General features: G+C 41.8%; 1 protein-coding gene across 6 annotated transcripts in view; it reads left to right on the forward strand.

Moving 5' to 3' along the window:
- Positions 1 to 27,821, forward strand: part of LOC148020040 (DEAD/DEAH box RNA helicase family protein) — a 142,621-nt gene that overhangs the window by 93,722 nt on the left and 21,078 nt on the right. For 4 of the 6 annotated variants that reach the window (XR_015694922.1, XM_087700309.1, XM_087700313.1 and 1 more), the window contains exons 9-12: positions 5,943 to 6,183; positions 24,428 to 24,594; positions 24,940 to 25,021; positions 26,245 to 26,334. Coding sequence is in view for 5 of the 6 variants with exons in the window: in XM_087700309.1 (XP_087556435.1) it covers positions 5,943 to 6,183; positions 24,428 to 24,594; positions 24,940 to 25,021; positions 26,245 to 26,334 (580 nt within the window). In the remaining variant the exon portion in view is untranslated. The remainder of the gene's footprint in view (positions 1 to 5,942; positions 6,184 to 24,427; positions 24,595 to 24,939; positions 25,022 to 26,244; positions 26,335 to 27,821) is intronic. The other 2 variants (XM_087700310.1, XM_087700312.1) reach the window with 2 other exon arrangements.

Consider the following 27,821-nt stretch of genomic DNA (forward strand, 5'->3'; position numbering starts at 1 on the left):
ATGGTAGTCAGAAAGCTACTCAGATATAGTGTTGCATAGAATGAGACACTTGAATTAAGAATCAAGGTGTGCATGTCATCATCAGAATTTGCAATCAATGATTGTGCACTAAAAGAAGAAGCAAAGAGTACATCACTGCCATTGTCACTTTTGTGACTGTTATATCGACTTCCTCTATCTTTATACTACTCTTCTTTGCATGTTGGTTGTCTTTTTTCTCATCTTTGTTATCGTCAATGTTTTTGCCTTTGGCCTTTTCTTTCTTTCACTTAGAGCAATCCCACTTGAAATGCCTTTTATTGCCACAATGATGGCACTTCACATTTTTCCCATAAGACTTGTTGCATGCTTTGTTGTTAGAATTGCCCTTTTGTTGGGATCTTCCTTTTGTTGTTAGAATTGCCCTTTTGTTGGGATCTTCCTCTAGTATGTAGTGGATTGGAAGATTTGTTTGCTGAAATATTTTGTCTATTGAGCTCCTCCATGAGTAAAGAGCTCTCCACATCTAAATATAACAGCATAGCATTAGAGTTACTCATCGCTGGCATAAAAGTGTCCCAACTTTTAGGCAAGGTACATAGCAAAAAGGTTGCTTTGAACTCCTCATCAATGTGAAATTCCAAGGCATTCAACTGGCTGAAAATAGAGTTAAACTCATTCAAAGGTATAGACATGGCTGTACCTTGCTTCATACGGAGGTCCATCAAAATTTTCAACCAATAAACCTTGTTGGTTGCTCTTTTTTGAGCATATAACTCCTCAAGTCTTTGCCATGTATCATAGGCAGGTTTCAGTTTCTCGATATTGAAAAGCTAAGTGTCTAACATTGAAAGCTCTATGGGAGAGCATGTCCATCAATGTGAAATTCCAAGGCATTCAATTGGTTAAAACTAGAGTTAAACTCATTCAAATGTACAGACATGGATGTACCTTGCTTCATATAAAGGTCCATTAAAATTTTTAACCAATCAACTTTGCTGACTGCACTTTTCTAAGCATATAACTCCTCAAGTCTTTGCCACATATCATAGGCAGATTTCAGTTTCTTGATGTTGAAAAAAAAGTGTTTGACACGTAAAGCTCTATAGTAGAGTGTGCAAGCTCATCTAAATCATCCCACTCCTTTTGATCCACAGTTGGTGGTCTTACTGCTTTTATTTTGATGGGCTTCACTTGTTTCTTGTGTACCAAGACATTATAGCACTCATAGTAGCTAAGAAACACATTTGTTTTAGTTTGAAACTTACGAAAAGTTTCTTAAAGTACGAAATGTTTTTGAGAGTAAAAAACATGGGTTTTTTTTTTGGATAAGTTGGAATCCAAAAAATGGTTTTCTTGGCAAAATTGGGCAATGTTAAACATGATGATGATGATGATGTGTAATGACTCATGAGGCCTTAAGATTTTGGATAAGAGACTGATTTTTTGGTGATTTTGTTTAGATAGACTTTGTCAATCTAGTATCTATTCTTGTTTTGAGAGTTGATTATTATATGACTTTAGTTTCATTTATGAGTTATTTATGATATATTATGATTCATTCTCGATTTTGACATTTTGTGAGTTTGTTTTGAAATGAGAATCATGATGTTGCAAGTTGACTCAGTCCATATTGTAGATACGCTATTTACATGTTTATTTCAATTTTCTTTGTATGATATATATGAATCATAATGTTTTAGTTCTCAACCATAGTATAGCTCGTCTAAAGACTAACTTTGACATAAGTGACAAGTCAATAATGGATCATGGATATGTAACGTATTATTCTCGATTGACTCTATTATCACTCAAGCTCAATTGGCCATTCTTTATTTAAGAGAGTTCTATAGAGGTTTAGAACCACTTTTCTTAGTCAAAACCATTAAAAATCCCTATAGAAAAAAACCTACGTTTCTTATTTTACCCCCTCTTGAAAGAAACTTACAAAACACGTTTCTAACGTTTTGTTTTTTATGTTTTTTGGTTGCTATGATAGCACTACTTCCGCCATATAGCAAAGTTGTGTGCACCTTGAAGTTTCTTAATGTGCAAAAGATTGCTGCTATCACTGTTGCCAATCATAATTTACAGCTCAAAGGTGACTCAAAGGTCAACAAATGTGAGCCCAAATGTCACACAAATGACCAAGGTATAAAGCAAGTACCAACCAACAATGAAAATTCAAGTAATTGCAAAAATTCAAGAGGTGCAAATTAATTTTTAGAGGTACAAAATGTGTGTTAGAGCACACCACAAGCAGTTGTACCCATATCACGGGCTAATACATTAGTTACATTAGAAAGCCCCAAAAGTTGGTTGCAATTTTTGCTCCTAATGTATCCACGGGCACCAATTAGATTCTCACGCTCAAAAGCCCTAAAATTTCTCTGCTCAAATTGCTCAAATGACATCAAACATAACTCCCGAATGGATTGCACCAGCCAAATTTGCCAAAATTTCACAAATTTTGCAAAAGCTCCAAATTTGTATGGGGTCTTATATGCTCATTTTGCATAGAAGTTGCATTGTAGGTACATATCAAGACCAAAATTGACCCAAATTTTGCAAAATCCCCAACTTGTAGGGAGTTCGATGTGTCAAATTTCCAAGAATTGCACCTGTCCCATTGCAATTTCTGCACATGCGTGAATAACCCCAATTTTTTGAAATCCAAGAGTGTTCAAGAATACACAAATTTTACTTTGATGAGCGTATGCTAAAATCCCCAAATTTTGGGGTTAAAAGTGTGCCCAATCTCTGATATTTGTTGAATAGTGCTTGTGTATGTGTAAAGGCCTGGAAATTTCAAACAAAGGATAAACCTTTGATGGAAAATAAATGATTTCCTTTAAGAATAAAGGAAGGCGTGATGGGCGACGACTGACTGCTGTCTGTTGAATCTTGTGCCCGCATTGACCTGCCCTAAAACGACCTATCCCGCGCTGGCGTGCCCGTCAACAACATGTCGCTCACTGGCCTGCCCGTCCACGACTTGCTGCACTCCCACCTAGACAACCTGTTGCACTGCCCATTGAGGGCCTGTCTGCCTTACGCTAACCTGCCCGCCTTGTCAATGGCTTGCCGATTGCCCCACGCTTGACTAGGATTGATGACCTGCAACCTTCAAGAACCTACAACCTTCAGCTCTGATACTAGTTTGTTGTGTTGTTTGACGAGCAATGCAGGTTCAATGTTAGGCAATAGTGATTGCAGAGAGAGTGAGAGAGTGAGTAGTAGTAGTAGAGAGTGCCCCACGCTTGACTAGGATTGATGACATGCAACCTTCAAGAACCTACAACCTTCAGCTCTGGTACTAGTTTGTTGTGTTGTTTGACGAGTAGTGCAGGTTCAATGTTAGGCAATGGTGATTGCAAAGAGAGAGTGAGAGAGTGAGTAGTAGTAGTAGAGAGTGATGCACGATGTGTGGGTATGAAAGATGTACAACTCTTTAGGTTTTTGATAGTTATATGTAAAGGACTTAAGTACAAGTGCAAGGTTGTGTTCACACCCGAGCACATATAAAAGGCATGGTGGCCCTTTATTCTCAACACACATTGCTAGTCATTTTGTAGGAGCTTCCTTGCTTGTGACTTTACCACTCACCTTTGTGGAGTTGTCATCCCACCAATTGATTTGATGCTTTTGCAAAGTTAGGATATAATCCTAATTTCTATAACTAATGGCTTCCAAAATCCTCTTCTCCTTATCTCTTGTACAACTCTAACCCTAGGTAGTTTGGTGGGTATAATTTTGTAATCTTTCGCTCAGAGTTGTGCACACACCTCTACAGTAGGTATGAGAAATAAGCTTTGAGCTATGATGCGAGATACAGTGGTAAGCAACTCAAGTTATCATCAATCTTTTCCATCCTTGAACTAGAATCGATCACATGATGCTCTCAAAGCTTCACCAAGTTATTGCAAGATAACAATAGGTGACCAACAAAGTAATCAGAACTCAAGGTTTGAAGATGAGACCACTAGCTGAAGCTTTCCCTGAGGATCCAAAGTTGCAAAAACATCAATACAAAAGATCATCATGGGGTGTCGAACAAAAATCGAAGAAATGCAAAAACTATCAATATCAAGGAGAAGGCATTTTTGTGAACAAAAAACTTTTCACTGTCCAGCTATGCAAAACTATTGAGATGGGAAAATATATCTACTGAGCTGAATCTCCTTGGTAATGCTCGATAGTGATGAGAGAGGATGACTGATATCCTCATGGTCACATGAATGTCACGTGCCTTGCATAGCTGTGTGGCTCTCACAATGACCATTTCAGTGGTCCTTTTGTATTGTCCTATTTGACAGGGGAGTAGGCAGTGGTAGGCCACTGGAAAAATTTTCATTGTTGTCTGTCTTCTATCCAGTGTATTGGCCCCTAATGCTTGGGGCTGGCTTAATGCATCTCAGTGTGCGCGAAGTTCTAGAAGGTACACCCATTCTATCTCACAATAGGCAGGGCATGTGGCACATCACATCCCCTACATCATGTGTACATGCATGTGTCAAAGTTTGATAATAAAATTAGTTCTATTGCATTGAAAAGACGGTCCTGGTGATGTCTATCTTGGTGTGCCCACCCTAATGACTGGACTCAAATCAAAGTGGCTGGGCTGCATGGTCTGTGTGCGTAGTTAAATGAGCCCAAAGCTGTAATATTGTCCCGCTCCAGAAAGTATCATCCAAACTATTCTGCAGGGGCTGCCACAACATGGTACCTATGTGGTGAGGGTGAAGTGATGTGGAAATACCTGCAATGTCAGGATATGACATCCATGATCCTCTTCTTCTGCTCTCTTCTCCTGCAGGTGGGTGAGTTTATGGGGTTAAGGTTGTGTTGCTCAATGTAGCTTGATTGCTCTATCTAGTGTCAGCACTAGTACTTTCGCTCCAATACCTCTGTAATATCCAAAGAGGGCAAGTAAATTGGCTCTCGGAGTGGTCTTGAGAAGGCAAGTATTGAGAGCTCTTTGTACAGATCTTGTGGTAGACATTGTTGGCCTGGGTCTGAATGGAGGCCCTTTGTTTATGTAGAGGTGTAGAAGGAAAATCCCAAGGCATCTCTATGAGTGGAAAGTCCATTATTGTACAAAGTGGTCCAAATACAGTAGTCATGTTTTTTATGTGGGCTACGTGCCACTACAATTATGTTACAAATTCCACATATGCCACCTCAAGTATGTTCAAGAAGCAAAACTGTGATAATTTCTGTGCCGAAGTTGAGAGTCTGAGATGCTTCTTGCGGCTACATGGGCATTGTGATCTTTGTTCACTGATGGTAGGCTATGATTCTGAACATATTGTCTAGCCAAGTTGAGGCTGTTAACCTGATTTTTGGCTACTTATCAATGCTTTTGTGCAGCAACATATTTGATGCTTGTGTTCCCACTATGATTAGTGTTAATGTAAAAGTATCCATTGAATGAAAAGCTAAACAACATTCAACATTTACTCTTTCATCCTGCCCTGACAAGGAAGTCTCGGCACTTTCATGCATTGAGGTTATTAAAAGAAACTGCTACTTGGCTCTTGCAAATGACGCTGCAAGCAAGAAGTAAGCATGCTCTGAAAACCAAACAGTTCTTATTTAAAAAGGCTGCAAAAGCTGTTTTTGCGTTCAAAAAGGGACTGATATGTAGCTCTTAGGCCAACTGATCTCTAGAGTGGCACAGGCAGCTCAGACTATCCCAAAGAAGCATAGGAATGTTTACTAGGTGGCAGAAATTGTTGTTGATTAGGACTGCAAGTCATTTGTCCTCTTTGTTTTACCCCTTGTATCTTGCACATCGTACATTTATTTGCAATAACATGAAAATGAATGGAGTCTTAATCATCCTTATGCTCTAGCCTTTCCGTTAGATGTATGCATGGACTTTTGCATGCATGTTTATAGTGCAGAAGTTTTTGGTATTTTTGGTGGGATTCTCAATTCTGTTTTCTCTGGTGTATTGACAGAAAGTATACAACATCAAGCTTGGGAATAATAGACATCATGGTTGGAAATACAAATTTCGAAGATTCCAAATCAGTCAATGACCTGAGTACTCCAGAGCTTCAAGGCCCCAGCACAGCCAAGGAAAGAGTGTTTGTGCATGTAAAGAAGTTTTTTAGAGGATCCCGCTTTGCCAACAATTGGTTTCTTCAAAAGGTTCTGGAAAACTATCCATTGGGTGCACATGCTTCGGTCAGTGGGAAGGTGGTCTCACATATTCAATCGATCCTCTTTGTTTATTCTTTCAACTATCAGTTTATCGATCTATTTTGGAGATCAAGTTGCATCCATGCATTCACTCTTGAAGCCATGGGATGTGGTCCTTGAGACTAGCTGTTAGAAAAGTTTTTACCCTAGATGGATGTGACTCAGTTTGAGTGCAGTGAAGATTGAATATTACATGAATATAGTCCAATATTAAAGACTCAGCCAAAATTCCATTATGTTGAAGGTGAGTGTAAGTTTACTGCTAGTCACAGGGATTCATTTGAAGATAAATCACTGCAAAGAAGTGAGAAAAGAAATTTAGTTGAATGCACATTTAGATGATTACATGCCCAGCCACTGACCCAGAATTCATTACCACACCAAAAACACTTCCAAGTGACTGAAATGTGAGCCAAATATAGTCGGCTACAATTTTGATCCCGTATCACATTGCTATGTCAACATGATGCTCTCCACATTGGTCATGGTCTAGAGTGCAAAGCACTTCCACCCTCTCGATTTAGAAATCTTTTACCGAAGAAAAGAAGATTCTATTTATAACACCTTGAAGAAAAACCCAAGGTAAAATACAAAGTACAAAAATGTCTTGTGAAGGACTGCTTATATGACAATCAAAGGCATTTGGCAAACTCCCATTGTTGTAATAAATGGGGGTGTTATCATGTTTCAAAAGGTCTTGTATGTGTCACACATTAAGAAAAATTTGCTTTCAGTTTTAGCCATTGCATGTGCTAGTTTTATGGCCAAATTTCATATGAACCAATGAAGTGTATATGACTATAGCTATGCGGATGATTTTATGGCCAAATTTCATATGAACCAATGAAGTGTATATGACTATAGCAATGTGGATGACCTTGTTGTCACAATTACATCGTGGTGTTGAGCTAAAAAATGCATCCCATGCTGATTAGCCTCTTGAACAACCCCAAAACATGCTTATTTAATGAAAAATGCAAAATTAGTGCGCGATTTGAGAGAGTTTCTGTGAAGCCCTAATTTGGGAGGGTCCATCCACATCTATATATAGAGAGGCTGCCCCCATATAGTCTTCATCCTTTCCATGCAAGTTTTTCATGCTCACGTGAAGATCCTCACCATCGGCCTTCCTCCATGTGGCTGTCCAGCTTTTGTGACTGCTGCCACCACTCTGTCTGCTTCTCCAGCCCATGGTGACTGCCCTTCCAGCTGCCATTTGTTGCTTGACGTTTCTTCCACTACTGTGTTTGACCCCAAACAGCCACTGCCAGCCCTAGTTGACACCTCTTCTACTGCCTTTGGCAGTTTCAACCATCGCCGACATTCTCGTGCATCTCTATTGCTGTCACCAAGCATCCTGTTGCTTCCGGTGATCTACATTTTGGTCTTTTACACCCTCTGACACACTCCGACTGGTGGTTACAGCACTCAGGATCTATCTCAATGGACGTCACACTCCAACACTCACCGCTCTACCCTTGAGCATTTTGTACACTCTTACATTCATTTACTGCATTGATTCATTCACTTTAGAGTTCTCCTTCTCTCTCTCTTTGTGTTAGTGTTTTTGCATTTTTGAGTTTTGCATTTAGCGTTTAGGGTTTGAGTTTTGCACGTCATTGTCTGTGCCTTTGTGTTTCTGTCGTGGTCGTACACTCTGTATTTCCTTAGTGCAAACCCTTGCAATTTCTTCACATGGTATCAGAGCTTGTGCTTTTTTAAAGAGTATTTTGTAGATATTGTGAAGTGCTAGGTTCTGTGTGAGGCACACGAATGACTCGTAACTGAATCACAATGTCGTAATCACTTTCTTCTTGGGACCCCATGATGTCTTATGAGGCTTCTCTATCACTCGAGGCTCTAAGGAAGCATTATGGACTCGATGAGGAAGACGACACCCCACCTTCACCTTCACCTTCTTTGTTTTCTCCTATTTCAAATTTCAGTCTCATGACAGAGGAGAGTTTGAAGAGTACTTGCGTATCACGTATGGTTGATCTTACACCTCTCCTACTAGTATTGCTACACCATCTAGACCGGTTGGTGAGGTTGGCCACCTCTCTAACCATGGAGGACATACAACATTTGGAATGACTGGTGACCCATCTTCATTTTAACCAGGCCCAATGTTGGTACAACCCCTTTCAGTCATATGAATCAAAATCCTTTCCTATTTCTTCTTTTGTTGTGTAAGATCTAGATGATTTTATGTATGTAAACGTCAATAGAGGGGGCTCTTGAAGTAGGCATTCTTCATAAGATATATCTACATCTTTTGTTTCATTAGAGCATGTGAGCCACTCTTCTCAAATTGCTCCCATTCCACCCATCTCTTCTAGCCCACACCTCCATTTCCTTGCTTCTTCATCCCAAACCCTTGGATTATACTCCACATCCACATCCTCCAAGCCTTAGGATCCCATCTTTTTTCTTTTGAAAAAGCATGGGGAGTCATGCGGTTACCATGCCCTTACCGACATTTGGATCCATTGTGCACACTTCTTGTATGCATGGTGGACACTCTCGGATTATTTTTCAAGTATACTCCACTTCCCTATCCTATCCACCTTATTCTCATTATACACCTTATTCATCTTCTAGCACTACCACTTCTGTTGCAATGGCCAAGAATATCTTCATGGATCAGACTCATTTTAATGGGTCGAATTTCACCACATGCAAGTTGTATCAGTCCTACTTAGGCTAGAGACTTGGAATACTCATCGTTCCACTCATGGTTTCATCATCCTAGGAATTTTACTCTTCTATCACCATGGAGGCTTTTCCTCCTGAGGTGGATTGTACAACATCTCTCTGGCTACTATCATGATGGTGCCTTCTATCTTATTCTTCGAGTTAGAATACTTTCATACATCATGGTTCTCGGCACCACACGAAGACCAACATTTGACTCCTCTTTCTCCCTCGACATTGACATCCAAGGTTGAGAGGGTATTGCTACCCTTTTTGGTATTCTTACAGTTTCGTACTTGTTTTCAACCTTAGCCTTTTCCCCCCTTTTGTACCTTCTCCTTTGCATTGCATAATTTCATCATCTTTGTAAAGAACACTTGGACAAGTGGACAATCTCTCCACGAGGGACACAATCCAAGTGGCACTTGCTGTATGAGCAATTTCAAGATGTAGCAACCTTTGTGTCTCATTGTGTAGAGTACCGTTGGGCGAATCATGAACTATCTTCACGAGCAGTTCATACACCACAACACCACTTCTTCATCACCCCTTCCTTCATCATCGACACCTTGAAGTGGATGGGTAGCTTGTCTATTTTATTATGGGTTGGACCTAACCATCCCTTCACATTTTCGTGTATCGTACTGCTAATTATCTCTCCAAATACCTTTCTATTTATTTATTAAAAAAAAAACTTGTAGTTCATTGTGGTTTCATGTGCGTTTGTAGGATTGGATAGGCCACTGGGTAGTTGACAAGCATCCTTTGTGCGAGTCCTTGTCCTCTTTAGGGTGACTACTTGGACTCCCTTTGTAAGATGTGCATCACCTTTGTAGTCTTGGTAGGCCATTGGGCAACCATCATGCAACCTTTGTCCGATGCCCTCATTGCTTTGGGGTGGGACGCCTTGGGTTGGCATTTTACTCTCGCCATTTTTTGGGCCCAAGAGCAGATGTTGAGCTAAGAAATGCATTCCATGTTGATTAGTCTCTTAAATAGTCCCAATACATGCTTATTTAATGAAAAATGTAAAATGGATGCGCAGTTCGAGAGAGTTTTTGTGAAACCCTAATTTGGGAGGGTCCATTCACATCTATAAATAGACAAGCTGCCCTCATTCAATTTGCATCCCTTCTATGCAGGTTTTTTTCTTTCACATGAAGATCTTCGCCATTAGCCTTCCTACACGTGGCTATCTAGCTTTTGTGACTATTGCCACCACTCCATCTATTGCTCCAGCCCTTGATAATTGCCCTTCTAGTTGCCGCCTGCTGCCCTAGCGCTTCTTTCACTGCTGTGTTTGGTCCCAGATAGCCATTGCCAGCCCTAATATACACCTCTTCTATTGCGTTTGGCAGCTTAAGCCATCGCTCACATCCTCATGTATCTCCACTGTTGTCCTTAGGTATCCTACTACTTTTGGTGATCTACATTTTAGTCTTCTACACCTTCCGGCCACTTTGACTAGTGGTTACAACACTCGAGATCCGCTTTGATGGATATTACACTTTGACACTCATCACTGCTCTGCCCTCGAGCATTCTGTACACTCTTACATTCATTTACTGCATTGATTCGTTCACTTCAGATTTCTCCTTCTCTCTCTGTTTTTGTTTGTGTTTTTGAGTTTTGCATCTTGTGTTTTGTGTTTAGGATTTGAGTTTTGCATGTCATTATCTATGTCTTTGTGTTTCTGTCGTGGTCATATGCTTTGTGTTTCTTCAATGCGAACCCTAGTAGTTTCTTCACATGTAAAATGGCTTATATCTGCTTGATTTGTATGAGAAGAGAGCATTGGAGGATTCGGTAAGGTTTATGCTACTATTATGGATGATACTGAGTTGTGGCATGATTTGTTTGATCGTCTCAATTATGGCAGCTTGCTTCACTTGAGAAGCAAGATAATGCTGCTCAATCTCCCTCAGTTGAAAGTATATGCTCATAATGCCTCATTTCCCAAAAGTGGATCTATGTATGCCAATTAGATACTACAACTTGTGCATAATGATGTTTGTGGATCAATGTGCATCCATTCTATAGAGAGATATTTATACTTTGTGGCCTTCATTGATGACATGACCCATCATTGTTGGATATATGCATTGAAGCATAAACGATAAGTTGCCCCCAAATCATGGCTTGTTATTGTATATGCAATATATGTGCTGAATCAAAGCCGCACCAAAGCATTGAGTGATTGTACACCTTATGAGGCTTGGCATGGCTCCAAACTAGTGGTGAATCATATACGTGTCATTGGTTGTTTAGCATATGCATTGATACAACAACCAAAAAGACATCAACTGTAGGATAAGCTATAAATTGCATTTCTGTTGGCTAGAGCCTAGTATAGAGAGTAAATGGTACCATTTGTGTCAGCCTTCTACAAATAAAAATAATGTGAGTAGAGATGTGGTATTTGCTGAAAATATAGGTAAACTCTTTCGTGGGTCCAATGGATATGTTTGACAGATTATTGCCTCTATTTTAGTAAGGTGCGCTTGAAAATGATCAAGTACAAGCACTTGCTGTTGAAGGGGTACAATAGTAAAATTCGTCACTTTTGCATGAACATAAGCAGCATGATATTCAGCCCATTGATTGAAACAATGCTGATGATGTTGTTCACCATGAAAGGGTTGGAATTTGGGATTCTAAACATGTTCTTGGATGGCGATTGGAGACTTTAGCGAGTAGGTCAAAACGTCATTAGTGCAGTCAGGCAGGTGTGAAAGACAAGTCGCAGGCAGTCGATGAGACTACTGGATGACGGGTGACAGCTTACAAGGGGCAGGCAACTTGTAGCAGATGTGACGGTAGCAGCGGGCAGCCGCGACCAGGCGCCAAAAGGCGCACATGAACACGAGACGACTATAGTGCTGATGACACAAGCGGGCAGCCGGCAGCGGTTACAGACGACGGCTGTTGGTGCTCGACAGGGACGGAACAGCGGGGCGAGCGCACGACGGGGATAGGACCAGCGGGGCGAGGACAGGCCCGACAGGTCAATGGACCCATCATCCAAAAATTCTTTTTTCTTCAAAAAAATATTTTTTCAAACTCCCTCCTCTAACCGAGGTTTGCGCACGCAAGCACAAAAGGTCAGATTTGTGTAATTTTGGCCCAGAAATTTGGGGCTTCTCCAAACTGAATATTGTTCATGCAAAATTGAGGCATCTGTGTCAGAAATTGCAAACATTGTGCGCATTTAAATTGGGGATTTCGCCAAAATTATTAAAATTTTGCTCATCTGAGTGAAATTTCTCAACATTGAACCCATAAAATTTGGGGCTTTTATTGTATTGGTGAAATTCTGTTCAGCTGAGTCACATTGTGTGACATTGGTGCACATTTGGACCTGAAAAATTTGAGGCTTTTGCAAAATTTTGTGAAATTTTGCTAATTTTTCCCAGTTTATGCTTTCGCGAACATGTATTAATGCAATTGGGACAGATTGGTCGGTGAAATTTGGGGGTTTTGCTGAAATTGCTCTATTTTGGCAAGATTAGTCTGTTCTATGCATAACAGAGAAGAAAGACAATAAGCCTAAGAAGAGCAGTGTCAAAATTGAAGAGGTGATTGTAGTCACTCATGACAGTGATAGTGGGAGTGACGTACTCTTTGTCTCTTCATACTTTGGTGCACATGCTTTACTTATAGATACAGATGATGACATGCATGTCTGGATTCTCAATTCAAGTGCTTCCTTTCATGTCGCTCCTCATCGTGAGTGGTTCTCTGAATATACAGGGGGTCGACATGGTGTTGTCCATCTGTGGGACAACCATGCATGTGACATTGCAGGTAGAAGAGCTTGATTAGCACAGGGTAGCTAGATGATGATGGTTTTCATACCACCTTTGGTGATGGAAAATGGAAGATCTGATAGGGATCTAGAGTGATTGCCAGAGGTTGCAAGAGTGATACTTTGTATCCACTTCATGTATCTAGTGTGCATGACCATGTTGTTGTCATGACCGAGCAGCCAAGTGTTTCTTTGTGGCATGGCCGGTTGGGACACATGAGTCAAACAAGAATGAAAGTGCTTTCTCGTTTGGGTTACTTGCCTTGTCTTTGTTATGCTGATTTTGAGCATTGTGATAATTGTATTTATGGTAAACATGCACAGACGTCTCATAAAAAGTCTCTTTCTTTGAAATCTTTTCCTCTAGAGTTAATACATTTAGATGTATATCAGATGCCAATATTATCTTTAGGGGAAAAGAAATATGTTGTCACCTTTGTCGATGATGCTACACGAAAGGTATGGATTTACCCTATTCGTAGGAAGGATGAAGTGCTTGACAAGTTTTAAAAATTCTTGGCATTGGCTGAAAATCAGATAGATAAGACACTTAAGTGTCTTCGCTGTGATAATGGTGGGGAATATGTGTCCAAGGCCTTTCAGGCATTTTGTGACAACAAAGGGATAAAGAGGGAGCTCACTGCCCCTCATAATCCACCCCAAAATGGAGTTGCAGAGCGTATGAATCGGACCATACAGGATAAGGTTCGTACAATGTTATCTCATGCTGCATTACCCCATGGTTTTTGGGCAAAGGCTGTTATGACAGCCGTTCACTTGATTAATCGGTCACAAAACACGTCTTTGGGGGAGGGGGGAGTTTTCCAAGAAGCGTGGTCGGGCAAGCCACCTTCATATGCTCACTTGAAAGTGTTTGGCTACGAGGCTTTTGTGCACATTCGTAAACAAAAACGCACCAAATTTGAGCCAAAGTCCTGTAAATGCATTTTCCTAGGATATGGTCACGAGGGTGAAATGGGGTATAAATTATGGGATCCCAAGAAAAGAAAAGTAGTATACAGCAATTATGTTATCTTTTGGGAAGATCACATGCACAAACAGCCCGAAAAGACAGAGGAGGTCCACAGGGTTGTATTCCGGGAAGAAATACCTTTTGGACAGCAAAATGTGCCCGCTCTACAGCAACAAATACCTTGTTGTAAATAAACCTGTAAATGCAGAAAATGATGCTGGAAATGATGAGCCAGCTATTGCCCATGATAATTAGCCACTACATGTGCAGGAACAACCAGGACAACAAGATATTAATGCTGATTGCAGGCTGAATTGCTAGGACAGCATGCTGAAAATGGAAATTTGCAAAACCAACCAGCAAACAATGACCTTTGGGTTAGGAGATCGTCTAGAGCTTCTAGACAACCTGATAGATTTATTCCTGGTTATGTCATGTTGACAGATTGTGGTGAACCGTCTTACTTCAAGGAAGCAATGGATAGACAGGATAGCAAGAAATGGTATAAAGCCATGTTATTAGAAATGGAATCTCTTGTAAAAAATGGCACTTGGGACTTGGTGCAATTGGCTAAAGGGTAGAAAACACTTCCATGTAAATGGGTTTACAAGATGGTTACTTCTGGTTCCTCACCAAAGTACAAAGCAAGATTGGTTGCAAAGGGCTACAAGCAGGAGCATGGAATTGACTTTGATAAGATTTTCTTTCCTGTAGTCAAGATGACTACTTTGAGAACCATTTTGGGCTTAGTTGCAGCTGAAGATATGGAGCGTATACAGATGGATGTAAAGACTGCATTCTTACATGGTGATCTGCATGAGGACATATATATGCAGCAGCTTGAAGGGTTTGTTGAACAAGGGAAAGAGAAGATGGTATGTAAACTCAAAAGGAGTTTGTATGGGTTGAAACAAGCACCAAGAGAATGGTATCATAAGTTTGATACATTCATGCAGTCTCAAGGCTTTCATAGAAGTCAAGTGAATCATTGCTTGTACACCAAGAAGACAGTAGATTGCAGCCTGATTATCTTGGTTTTATATGTTGATGACATGTTGATAGCTGGTAGGGATACTCATGCCTTGGAATCACTGAAGCAAAGTCTTCATGGCAGCTTTGACATGAAGGATCTTGGAATTCAAATCACATTCTTCGTATGCGAATACTCAGAGATAGATCAAAAGGCTTACTCTATCTATCTACGCAGGAGTATATCTCCAAGGTTTTGCAGTGTTTCAATATGGAGGGGAGGAAAACAATTGGGATTCCATTGCCTCTATATGTGAAACTCAGTGTAGAGGACAGCCCTACATCTGATGATGAGAAGGCTGAAATGGCCAAAATACCATATGCTTCAGCTGTTGGTAGTTTGATGTATGCTATGGTTGCTACACGTCCTGACATTGCCTTTGCAGTGGGAGTAGTTAGCAGATACATGGCAACCCCTGGCAAGAAGCATTGGGATGCAGTGAAAGGTATTATGAGATGCCTCAAAGGCACAAACGAGTTGTGCATCTGCTTTGGAAAGCAAAAGGCATCTATTGTTAGCTTTACGGATGTAGACTATGCTAGTCATGCGGATTGTAGGAATGTCACTTTTGGGTATGTGTTTACTTTCACAGGAGGAGCAGTCTCTTGGATCTCCAAGCTACAAAAGTATGTTACATTGTCTACTACAGAGGCAGAGTATGTGGCTGCCCCACTGAGGCATGCAAGGAGACTTTATGGCTTTTACGTCTGGTGGGAGAGCTTGGCATCACAGAGTTACCTGTTCTCTATTGTGATAGTCGGAGTGCTATCATGCTAGCACGGAATCCTGTCTTTCATACAAAGACAAAGCACATATAGGTGGAGTACCACTTCATTAGCGATGTACTTGACAGCAAGAACATTGAGCTTGTCAAAGTGCATATAGATGATAATCATGCAGACCTTCTCACGAAGGGTCTTCCAGTAGAGCGGTTTGCTCATTGCCGACAAATGATGGGAGTTGGATAGATATATGTATTTCAGCTTTGTACATATCTAGCTGATTCTTTTCTGCTCTTAAGGCACATTGCCTTTAGGTGGGAGGTTGTTGGGAATAAAGACCCTCGTGCCTTTAAATTTGCTTGGGTGTGAACACACCCATAGTACTTGTACTTACATATATATATATCTATCTAAAAACCTAAAGGTACACTCTCGTCATTGTACCTAAAAACGTGCTCACTCTTTGCTATTGCTCTCTATCACATTCTCTGTCTCTCCACGACTAAGAAACACCCATTGTCTCGATCTTGATGCCTGACCCGTTACTACAAAAGTATGGGGCATGTAAGTACGCTTTGCCGCAGGTCTAGACGGCGGACTTCAATCCCCCATGGTGGTCCTCGGCCAGACCATAGGGATGGTAGATGCTCCAGGCGGTACTATCAATGCATCTATCAGCCATGCTAAGAGTTGTGACTCTGTATACTGGTAGAAACAGGCCCCTTGTGCGAGGGGCCACTCAGTCACATCCTTCAGAGCTCTCTCCACTGTGGAGGGGCTCGAAAGATAATGCTCAAGTTTGGGACCTCGGCACCATCCCACTAGTTAATGTCCATTATGCAACCAGGCCACTGCTGTGTAAACAATGCTAGTCCTTCTTCTCCCATCCACTGAGAGATGTCATCCGCCACCTGCCTCTTCAATTCCTCCTCTATCTGTGTTGTCGTCCAATCCCCCGAGTGAGAGGGCTAAAGAAAAAAAGCGTTGTTGGGTCCATCCGGTGGTGCTAGTAGATGGACCTTGCCCCTCCTTAACTTGCGAACCATAAAGATTCCCACCTCTAGAGGTAGTGGGAACTCTCCGCGCTCCACAACTCTCAAGTAGGACCATGGGTCACTGTAGAAGAACTTTTGTGGCAACAGTTGTGCCTGTCTCAGGAAAGTGTGACGGGCGGCAAGGGCAGATGATCTGGTGGTGTGTGGGAGGGGGAAAACTGCTGGTGCGAGGAGGATGTAGATGTGTGTGGCTTATCACCTCCTGTGGGAGGAGGGGGTGTGGGTTTGGGGGGGGATTACCTGAATCGAGTCCGGATCAGAGGGGGTGCTCGGCAGGGGAGGTGGTGGGGGGAAAGAGGATCGAGGAATGGTTGAAGATACGTGGTGGGGGTGTGGGAGAGGGGGGGGGGAATCGGTATGGGGGCTGTGGGATCTCAGGTGAGGTAGTTTGTGGTGCGGGTGGTGGCTGTGGGGGATTGCAATCCTGTCAGATGGGGGGGGCTGCGGAGTGGTCTGCCGAGGGGGCATCGCTCGCCCTCCTGCTCCCTGCTGCCGAGGATGCGTTTGAGAAGCTGGCTACAGCCCCCCCGGTCATCTCCCTCTCTGTCGTCTCTGGACCCGTGTGAAGCCGTTAGCGTCCACCTACGGGACTGTCGGCGAAGCCGCCTTGGCTCCGAAACACATACAATCTGCTGCCTAATGCCCAATGTCATGACAGCGCAGACACTGCCCTAGTTGCCCAGTCACAATGACCTGCTGCCTAAAGGATTGACCTCCTGCCTTAATCTCCAGGAACTTTGGTATACTCTTTGTCTTTCACGGTCACTCGTACCTTTGGGATTCTTGCTGTTGTCACTGCATCCATGAAAGAGGCAAGAAGAAATGTGCCGAAGAGCTGTCCAAAGTCCTCCACTAACTGGCGGTACTCTACTACCAGTCCGAGGAATAAGAAGGTAACTGGGTGTCTGAGAAATCTATTGTGGAGCGCAAATGTCTCCACTATGAAGCCACTATACCAGGGAACCATGTAGATGACCCCCTTTGTGGAGACGCAGGGCGAGGGGGAAATTTGTTTTTTTCCCAAACGATGGTGTGACCGCCTGGCCAGGCCTCAAGGCGAAGGAGCGTGCAGGGGGGGGGGGGGGGGGGGGGTTTGTGAAGGAAACTCCTAGGGTTTGCACTGAGGACACACAGAGTGTACGACCACGACAGAAACATAGAGACACACAGACACAAAGGGTAAAACTCAAACCCTAAATGCAAAACTCAAAACTCAAACACAAACAGAAGAAGGGAGAGAGAGAATCAACTCTGAAGTGAATGAATGCTGTAAATGAATGTAAAGTGTACAGTGTGCTCAAGGGCAGAGCAATGTCAGAGTGTGACGTCCGCCGAAGACGGATCCCAAGTCCGTGACCACCAGTCGGAGTGTAGGAGTGTTGAATAGTGAATGGCAGCAGGCTAGTTACCAAAACGCAACAGGGGAGGACTAGCGCAGCAACAGTTCAGTCAAAGACGAGGGGCAGCAATGCGACGCGATGGCGGGAGTTCCTTAGAAACGAAATGTTAGCCTTTTTCTTCTATGAAGAATTTGGCAATCAATTTTGTAATAAATGTTGCTGCTATAATTAAGTTGTAATCAGGGAATTATCACCCATCCATGGAAGGAAGGTTGGTTTCATGGTTCCATTGCCGGGATACCATCAAATCCTTTGAATTGGTGGGCTCATGGCACTTGATTATTGCAACTTGAGGCTATTGCATTAGTGCTGAAATTTCTCTCAGTAGTGAATTAGAGCAAGCATGTCTTCACACGGTGATATGGGATCAAGTGGAGAGGATCCATCAGTAACCGATGTTGGGCATGGTTCTCAGTATGGATCAACAGGCTGAAAATGTTGAAAATGACCCAAATGTTAGCACTTCAATGCATAAAGAGGTTGATGACCAACAAGGGGTTGAAGAATTCGATGATAGCTTCAAGGGTTGCTGAATTGGCAATGGATCTCCAGTTTTACTGATTTGTGAATGCCCCAAGGAAGGATAGCAAAGGCAAAGAGAAGAAGACACTTTCTATAGCTTGGGGATAGCCACAAGAACCCAAGGAAATGCCTAAGCCTTCTTTGGAAGAGCCCAAATTACCTAATGAGCACAAACAGTTGGTACCCATGGGGCACTAAGTGTAAATGCATGGCCAACTTGGTAGTGCCAATCCATGGAAACATGGGCAGCGAGGTAATTGTGCACATGCAAGCATGGGACAGCAAGGATACTTTGGTGGTAGTACCATTTTTCATGCTATGGTTGGACAGGCACTGCATACAAGAATGTATGGCTCAAATCCCTATGGTATGCAGCAGCCAATGCATGGCTCACAATAGCCAATGTATCTGGGTAATACAAGTGGAACTAATCCCATGTATGGTAATATAGGCATGATGTAGCTCTAAAATTGTACATTTGCATTGATTAATGATCATCGGGGACTGATTAACAAGTGTTGGTTTTCAGCGTGTGATCATTAATATTCAGTGGTATTCATCTGGTTTTGTGGACAGCGGCATATGTTATGATGCCATTGATGTTTTAGCCATGTTTTATGCTTGGATTATGCTATGCTATGGTTTGGTTTTGCCAAATGAGTTAAGCTCATGAGAAATAGACATGTCACATGATAATCTGGCAAAATCTTTGTGAGTTTTATGTTATGTTATGTTGATTGGTAATGTTCAACATGTATTGGGCATATGGAATGGTTGAACAGCAGTGCATAACGTTGTGTTAACTATGATGCTTTGTGGAAATGCGAGTCAACTATTTTGCTTTTGATGCATTTAATTGTGCAATCAAGGACAATTGCAAAGACTTTAAGGGAAGGGTTGCCATGAGGACATATATTTTTGAAACCTCACTTAACATGTGGATTAATTTTTAATCACATGGTTAAGTAAATGTTGCACATGTGAGGTGTAACTGGGGTTAGATTAAATTTACGAGCTTGAGACCCGAGGAAATCACGAGATGTCGAAGACAAAAGTTGCTATAAGTTATGTTGCATAGATACTTGATGGTATTTGGTGCCAGTTGTTGGCCTAGGTTATTCATTTGGTCGTAAGTGTCAGTTGGTGACACTAGAGAAGTGTCGTTTAATGGTACCTAACGCCAATCTGATGGTCAAAGATGGTGCAGAGACACTCGGGAATGAAAGTTGTCTAGCCAATTTATTTATTGACCAGTCACGTTTTTTTTTTGGATACTGAAATAATTATTAGATTAATTTTCAGTATCTAAAGACTGAAAATTAATATTTAATTATGGATAATGCTGGAAAAACCATTTGGGAAGGCTGCCACTTGTGAAAAATGTCCATGCAAGACTAAAAAACGTCTTTAGAGGTTGGAGGGAGGCATTATAGTGCATTCAGTCTGCAAGAGAGGGGGAGAAGATGCCATTAGTATGATCTACAGCCATTGGAGGACCTTCTGAGATGACGAGGGATAGAAGAAAACCAATCAACAATATGTGACAGCATCTACAGGCTGTTGAGATGGGGCAGCAGCAGTAAATGATTGATTTTCTTCAATTCTTCGTGAATAAAACTGAATTTTCTCTCTCCTCAGCATTCTCTCTCATCTTGCAGCCAATCTATAGCCTCACTCCGAAGATTGTATATATCATTGAGATCACTAGAGACTAAGAAATTTCAAATTTCTTTGCTGTAAACCCTAATCTACAATAGAAATTAGGGTTTAGCAGCAGCCTTGAGAATCATGCTAGATATTAGAAGCTCCAAGACTTGGGTTCAATAGGGCTGAAGCTATATTTAGTCAAATTCAAGTGGATGGACCAGCAAATCAATGAATTTGGGGCATTTTTCATCTCTATCAAAGCGGGTGATGGCCAATTGACTGCCCGAATCAAAATCAAAGTGAAAACCTGCTAGTCATTTTGGATAGTGAGGGAAGTTGGAATACTGAAAGGGATTGGGAAAATCCCATTGTACATCTTCTTCTTCTTCAATTAAGTTAAAGGAATATCGAAAGGGGCATTAGTTTTGGGCCAACAGGGTGTCCATTGTCCAAGATTGTGAGTTAATTTGCATTTCTCAGTTTTGTAATAAATGTTGCTGCTGTAATTAAGTTGTAATCAAGGAATTACCACCCATCCACGGAAGAAAGACTGGTTTCATTGATCCCATTCCCCATCCCTTTCTCTTTCCTTTTCAGCTTCACCTTCCACATCCTCTATTTTGGGGATGACCGGCATCCCTAGTCTATATCCATGTACTCCCCAATTTGGCCTTGCAAGATCAAGTGCATTGTCAATACATTTGATGTTCGGAACTTCATTACCGTTCATATTTTCTATACCATTGTGGACCCACACATTGGTTCTACAATAAATTTGATAGTCTTGTGGGATGGGTTCAACTCTCAAGCTCGGTCCTTTCTTTTCATGAGCTTCAATGATTAAGTTCTTGTTTGTATACGACACATTCACAATGGCTATGAGGTTTGGACTTGATTGTCTTCACTCTATGAGGTCAAGACCTTTGCTAATAGGATAATCCGCAAGATGAAGCTATGAGAACCCTCTATCCTTGATCCTCTACCATGAAAGATCACATCACCAAGATGGAGGAGATACAGGGTGAGCTTGTACCCCTTGGAAGTAGGTTGCCTAAGATGGCATGGTCATGACTCTGTTGTCATACCTATTATCCCAGAAGCATTATGTCTTCTGCACTAGCGTCCTTACCTATCATGTTTGAGACATTTTAGCTTAGTCGTTTACACATCATTAGGGAAAGAACAAAAGAAGAAGAATAACGGAAAAATATTTTTCAAAGTGTTGTCATTGTAGAAAGACCTAGCATCTTGAGAAGAAGTGTTGGAGGAAATGTCCTTACTTTCATCCTATTGCAAAGGATGGAGCCAAGGATCCTACCTCTTTACTCCACAGTTTTGCTCCTCAATGTAATCAAGTTCATCTTCCTTCACATCTATCAAGTGGAGACTCTCCCTTAGCTTACTTGTCTTGTGAGAGGCCCTAGCTTGTAGATAGCAATGCTTTGGGTCACATGACTTATAGGTGTGATTGGTTCCACAATTTATGCTCATAGAGGATTCTATTTTATAAGTGATATGTCATTAGTGCCTATTAGTGGTGTGGGCACCATGCCAATTAGACCTAACCATCCATCTTTGAGTTTGATATCAATCCACAAATGCCAAGCTATAGGAGCTTGTTTAGCACCATAGAGTGCATTTGCAAGCAATAAACATGGAAGCCCTCAATGTTCCGGATTTGGACGGAACGTTTGGGCATCTATCTCCTTTGAGTGTATGGACTTACTAATCTTGGTTTATCTTCACGAAGCATGCCGTTTGTGTAGACAATGCTATCTCTGAAGCCATTCTCTAGATAGGTTGTCAAAAGTGTGGGCTTTATCGATTGCCTTCTCCTTCTTTTGTGCAGGGTCATCCTCGGCATCGCTTCATTGTCTCACCCATTAGGTATCATCTCTTCTAGAGGTTTCTACACATCCCCCATGACCTCCTTTGTTGGTTCCCTCGAGCCCTCTCCTCCTTTCAAGGGATGATAGCAATATTGGTGGTGTGGTTGTGGATTCCTTGGCCCTTGTATGAATTTTAAAGGCCGATTCCAAGATCATGAGCTCTTTCAAGGATTCACATCTTCACAAGGCCTTTACCTTGTGTAGTGGCTACTTTCCCTCTTATTCAAGGCTCAAGGCCCCTCGATTGTATCATCTTTATTATCATTCATACATTCTTGCTCCAAATTTTGTAGATCAAAACAAGGATGCTCTAAGATCTAAAGATCTTCATTCCTTCTCCTAAAACACACATAATGGGCTTGAGTTATGATGAAGATCCAAATGCATACCAATATGTAAACACAAGAAGAGGTGATTATAGAAGCAAAAGATCAAGAGATACCTCTACATAAAATGCTTATTCCAATGAATTTGCTTTTGGTGCTTCATCTTCATTCAATCAAAATCACAAATCCTGCCTATTATCTGAAATCCTTTTGGTTCATTTGCATTCAGCAACTCATCCACTCCCCAATTCAGTGCATCGGAAATACCACGGCATTAGGCATGTATCCCGTAAGTCAAATTTCTGTGCTATAGTTGGTTGGTCTTGGAGCAACAGTGGTGGGAATTCCACTTTGTAACCAAGCATCAATGGGAAGCTACATGCAAGGGTATTCTATCTGCTTGTATTGAGCCCCTCCCATTCCTTCCATGTGACAGGTGGCCATGCTATTTGCCAACATGTTAATACCTAGTGTGCCATCCAACACTCTCAGCACATGCACGACACATTGGTCAGTCACCTCCTTTGGGCCAAACACCTAGAGTCACCATGTCAAGCACTTCGGTGCTGCATGTAATGCCTAGTCAACCATCTATCTGTCCATGCAAGCCACTTATTCAACTCCTCACACACCTTCCACACATTTGCATCTGCAAAGAATGCATTCAGTGATATAAGACTTTTTTCAATGGATCTAGCTTTACTATCTTGTCAAATTTGATGTGCCATGCCTTGAGCTTGTGGGTTCTCTTTTAGGGGTTGGAAGCCCAGCATGACCCGTAGTAGTCCTCTTATGAGGCAGTTCACTCTTGGAAGAGCAGAAATCCCATAGCCATTGTTGAGCTAATGGAGGGTCTTATGCGTAAGTCTCATTCCCAACTTTAACATTTCGAACTTGTATTTCACCATTGGGCAAATCTAATCACCTGCTATGTGGCTCACAATTGTAACCAATGAATGAATATCAATCACTAACTCCAAGAGTTTAAAATCACTGAGAGGATGACTGGACTGCCAAGTTGGTCGAGCAGTGACCTCTACTTGCTGAATTTGCCTCCATTGGCCCACCAAAGCGCATGATGATCCGGTCTCTTTGTTCATGAACAAGTTGCCACCTAAATATTTTAAACTTATACATGCCAAGATTCAGAGGCAGAGAATACAGGGTCTCAGTGAGGGCAGGGCTATGATCGAGGCTGTGACAGAGGGAGTTCCTGACTGGAGGAAAGGAACGAGCACTTCTCAGACCTGGTTTGGTCTCTTCTCCGGAGGGGATGTCCTTCTTGCTGTCATTGTGAGTAGCAGAGACAGGACATGCACTATTTTAATTGAGGAAGATGGATGCCTGCAGCGAGAGGATTTGGACCACACAGAGTTTTCAGAATGTTCCACATGGAGGATTAGAATATTGGCACACTGCAATAGGAATGGTACATTGACCCACACCTAGCCACATGTCTTGCAGATGGATGTCTTTGTTTTGATCCTAACTATTCTGACTCCTCCGTTTAAATAGCATTGACAACAATGGCTTGTACTGACCACTAGTGTCTTTTGTGCACCTTGGAGGCTTAGGCTGCCCCCTCCTCAGCCTTGCCTCCTACCTTTTACACTGGTTCTTTTCTAGGGGGAAAAAAGTCGCGTCTCTGCACACATGGGCACTCGAGGGTGTGTCCACAGAGTATGTGTTTCATCATACATTTTAAATTTTTTTGGTGCAATGAGATTTCCAGTAAAGCTTTTGATGAGAAGATAGCTTTAAACCCTCAAAAATTGGTGATTTCTTGCATTTGGTCACTAGAGCAGTCTAGACTGTTTCTATTCGTTTGCAATATTATGCTAGTAGGACACTGGTCACGATGTACTTTGTTAGAAGGAACAAACTTCCTTGAAGGGGCTCAGTGGGTGAGAGTCAGTGTGGTCTTCTAGTGTCTTGACTATTGTGGAATAAGTGCTCTCTCTATATTCACAGTTGAAATCACTGTGATAATAGGGATACAAGTTCTGCTTTTGAAAGAGTACATGCCCACTGCCCTGCCCTAAACATGCAGAATTGAGTTACTTGGTTGCAAAACAGTGTCTGATAAGCTAGTGATCATTAGGTAAAAGATGTTGAGACATATTGTTCTTTTCTAGTCCTTGCATTGAGCCTACTTGTAAAATTATGCTGTTTGAACAGGTGAAAGCAATGGATGTGAAAAATCACTTTGAAATGAAGGAGTACAACATTGAGCTGGTTGATGGTGATAGTGAAAAAGGACTTCAATCTGGGAAGGAGAGAGTTTATCCAGTCTATCCTACAAGGCTGGGCTTGGATGGGAAAATTATAGAACTTTGCATACAAAAGTGAGTCAAGTAAGCTTGTATCTTGAAACTGACTCAACCTAAATCTATATTTCAGACAAATTGGGTGATGGACAACTGAGAAATATTGCAGTGGCTACTTTTATGGATTGGCTGTAACAGTCTCCATTAGGCTACTTTAAATACGTGATTTTGGCTTTGTGCTTCATTTGATTAAACTATGCAGTGTAAATGCAAGGAAAGCCTTTAGATGGATTGAAGCTTAGTGTTGCAGTAGTATCACCATCTGCTGTTTGAGAGTTCTTGTAACTTTATCTCAGCCTTGAGTTTTAGTGCCTAAAAGTCATGCCCAAAACTTAGTTGTTCTTGTTTTGTCTTGGCGAACAGGGTCCTTCCAAATTTGCCAGTAGATATTGATCCTATTCCTGAGAAGTTTAGGCTACAGAATGGACTGATGGAGCTTTGTGGAGTACGTTTATAGCAATCCGTTTCATTTTTGCAATTATGTGTTTTGTTGCAGTGTCTTTCAGCTATCAACAGATTATGTTGTCTCTATCTCAAGTACACTCTGCTTGGCACTTCAATTCTTCGAAAAGAAATCCAATAAGGACAGCCTGCTTTCCTGTTATGGGCGTGCATTGTTTGATTTGTGGCTTGTGACTGGATTACCCTGGAAAGGTGTGCTCAGTCGTCTCTGATGCAGTTACTTGTTGCAAAGGGAGGTGTACTTTTGCTGAAAGTTGTTTTTTGGATTTAAACTAGGGCCTTAGATGTACCATAATTCTTTCACATTAGTGCTAGATGCAGTGTGGCAATTGTAGATTACAGGAGATCTGATTTGATATGGCTACATGATTGGGTATAACAGTCTTACATCTAAACTTACTGCTTTCACATGAAAAGCACTGAAAGAATAAAAGAAGGAAGGGACAGGTCAGATGAAAAGAAGGAAAAGGGTACAGAAAAGAAAATTGCAACCAACGCTTTTATCATCCAAGATAAAATTCATCATGTTTCAGCTTAGGATCTGCTGTTAAAGACCAATAGACATGTATTTATATGCAATTGCAATTGCATCCAGTTGCACCATAGGTTCAGGTTCATGTATTCTAAGGCTGCATCACCTCTGCTTCAACTTGTGCTTCAGGCAAAGGCATTCAAATAAATTACAGGGTCTAACTTGGCCTGTTCAGGTAAGGATGAGACCCTGTGCACTTTTAGAAGTGTTTGTCACCAGAAAGTGCAAGGTGATCTATGAGGCTCTGTGCACTTTTAGAAGGATTTGTCACCAGAAAGTGCAAGGTGATCTATGGAGAATTTAGAGGAAATTGCATATTAACAGCGATTCCGTTAAACAAAACAAAAGTAATATCTTACAGGATTTTGATAAACACTCTTAACTGTTTTTATCCAAATGTTCTCATAAATTAAATGATGATTCAATAGGAATTGAGGCTATATGTTAAAGCCTGCCATTTGAGGAGAAAATCTCCAATCAACTTGATAAACAAATTCAGAAATTTAGCCTGATTGGATGTGTGAGTTGCAATGTTCTGAAATTAGTACTGATGTAGAACTTTATATATGCTTCATTTGTTGTTTTTCTGATTTGTGTTCACAGTTACACATTCTTGTTTTTGTTTGTCAGATAGCATAGTTATGTATTTAATATCATCTTTACTGAATCCACAGGCCTATATAGGAATCCATTGTCCCCCAACACTTGAAGTTGCTGAGGAAGCCCGACAGCGATTGGTTTTCGATGAGTTTTTCTACTTACAGGTTTGGTCCTCCTTTTTCTCTAATATACACCTATAAAGTTAGCACAGGTTTTCACTTACCATATAGCACACAAACTGTGTACTTTTCAGTGAATGAGAACTCTTTTCATCACTTAGGCAGGAAGCACGAACGTTAGGAAAAGATTAGCATGGGCTATGTGCTTGTATGATTTTGAAAACAGCAGGACCCATGCCCATATTGTACCAAGCCCATTGCATGCTTAAGAAGGGTAAGGCAGTGTGATGAGATATGCATTGTGTGACATGGAAAAAGAATACATGTGTAGTTATCAGTCGGTTACAGTGGCAACCTGCAAATTGGCCTGCTCTCAGATTTCATGTATTGCATCCTAACACTGTGTATAGAGCAAGTGTGAGAATTCATGAACTATCATCTCACCTGCTTGTTACCAGCTATTCTTGTGTGCAAGTTTATACTGAGCTGGGCACTTTAAATTTGTCATGGTACCCGAGCCAAGCTGCAACAGTGAACACAGCCAGTGAAAGTGGAGTAGGGACATCAGCAGACCTTACCTTACCAGCAGAAGCACAAGGGAGGAGGTAACAGTAGGTGTCTGATGTGAACACTGTTGGGTTTCACTCACACCTACGCTCACAGAGGAGTGTCAGTGATCAGTAGGACACTGGGCACTTTTTACTCTCAGTATGAGAGGTTTTTCCCCCCAAACTTGTTCTCTTTTTTCGTATGTGCCTATGTTACACATTTACAGGCACTTATCATGTTCGGGTCTGAACACCCCTTACAACCCTAAGGTTTAAGCGTTGTACTTTGTACTTTCATTTTACACTCTTTGAGTCTATTGCATTGGGTGTCGTGCTTCACTGTCCACACTGTCTATTGCACTCTCAGCTGAGCTTCAATCTTCTCAGCCTCTCACATTTGGTATCAGAGCTGAGTACAGCTCAGTCCCTTCACAGATTACAGCTCAGCTCAGCTCAGCCTTTCAGGTGGAACAGTCAGATCCCAGCTCATACCTGTCAAAGGTCTGCAGCTCCAAACAGTGCCATAGCAGCTCCTCCCTGCAGCAGCGCTGCCTGGCGGTGACACCCCTGTGCCTGTTGTCTGCCTGTGCAGCACTGTCCTGCGCCGCCTGTCCGCCTGGGAGCCCACCTGATTGTCCTGCACCTGCCCGCTTGCCTCCTGCGCTACCTCAACCAGCCCGCCCACCTATCTCCCAATGCCCCTGTGGTGCTGCTCTACTCCAACGCCTGTGCCCTCAGCAACCCCTGCCCTGGTCTACAACGCCTGGTGTGTGACACCCTGCCCTTGATCTGCACAATGCCGCAGCAGCTCACCTCGCCTGCAGACCAGCCCTGCTTGCCATCGGTATAGCTGTGATAGCTCCCGACTATCAACTTAGGGTACAAGTGAGAATTTTTATCAATTTTTATTTCAAATCTTATTTGCAGGAAAGGATTGTGCTTGGGCAGTACATCTCTGCATTTGCAAGTGTCTAGGACACATTT

The sequence above is a fragment of the Lygodium microphyllum genome, chromosome 19 (assembly GCF_053477565.2).
Source record: "Lygodium microphyllum isolate KBCC chromosome 19, Lygodium_microphyllum_v1.1.10, whole genome shotgun sequence".
Taxonomy (NCBI): Eukaryota; Viridiplantae; Streptophyta; class Polypodiopsida; order Schizaeales; family Lygodiaceae; genus Lygodium; species Lygodium microphyllum.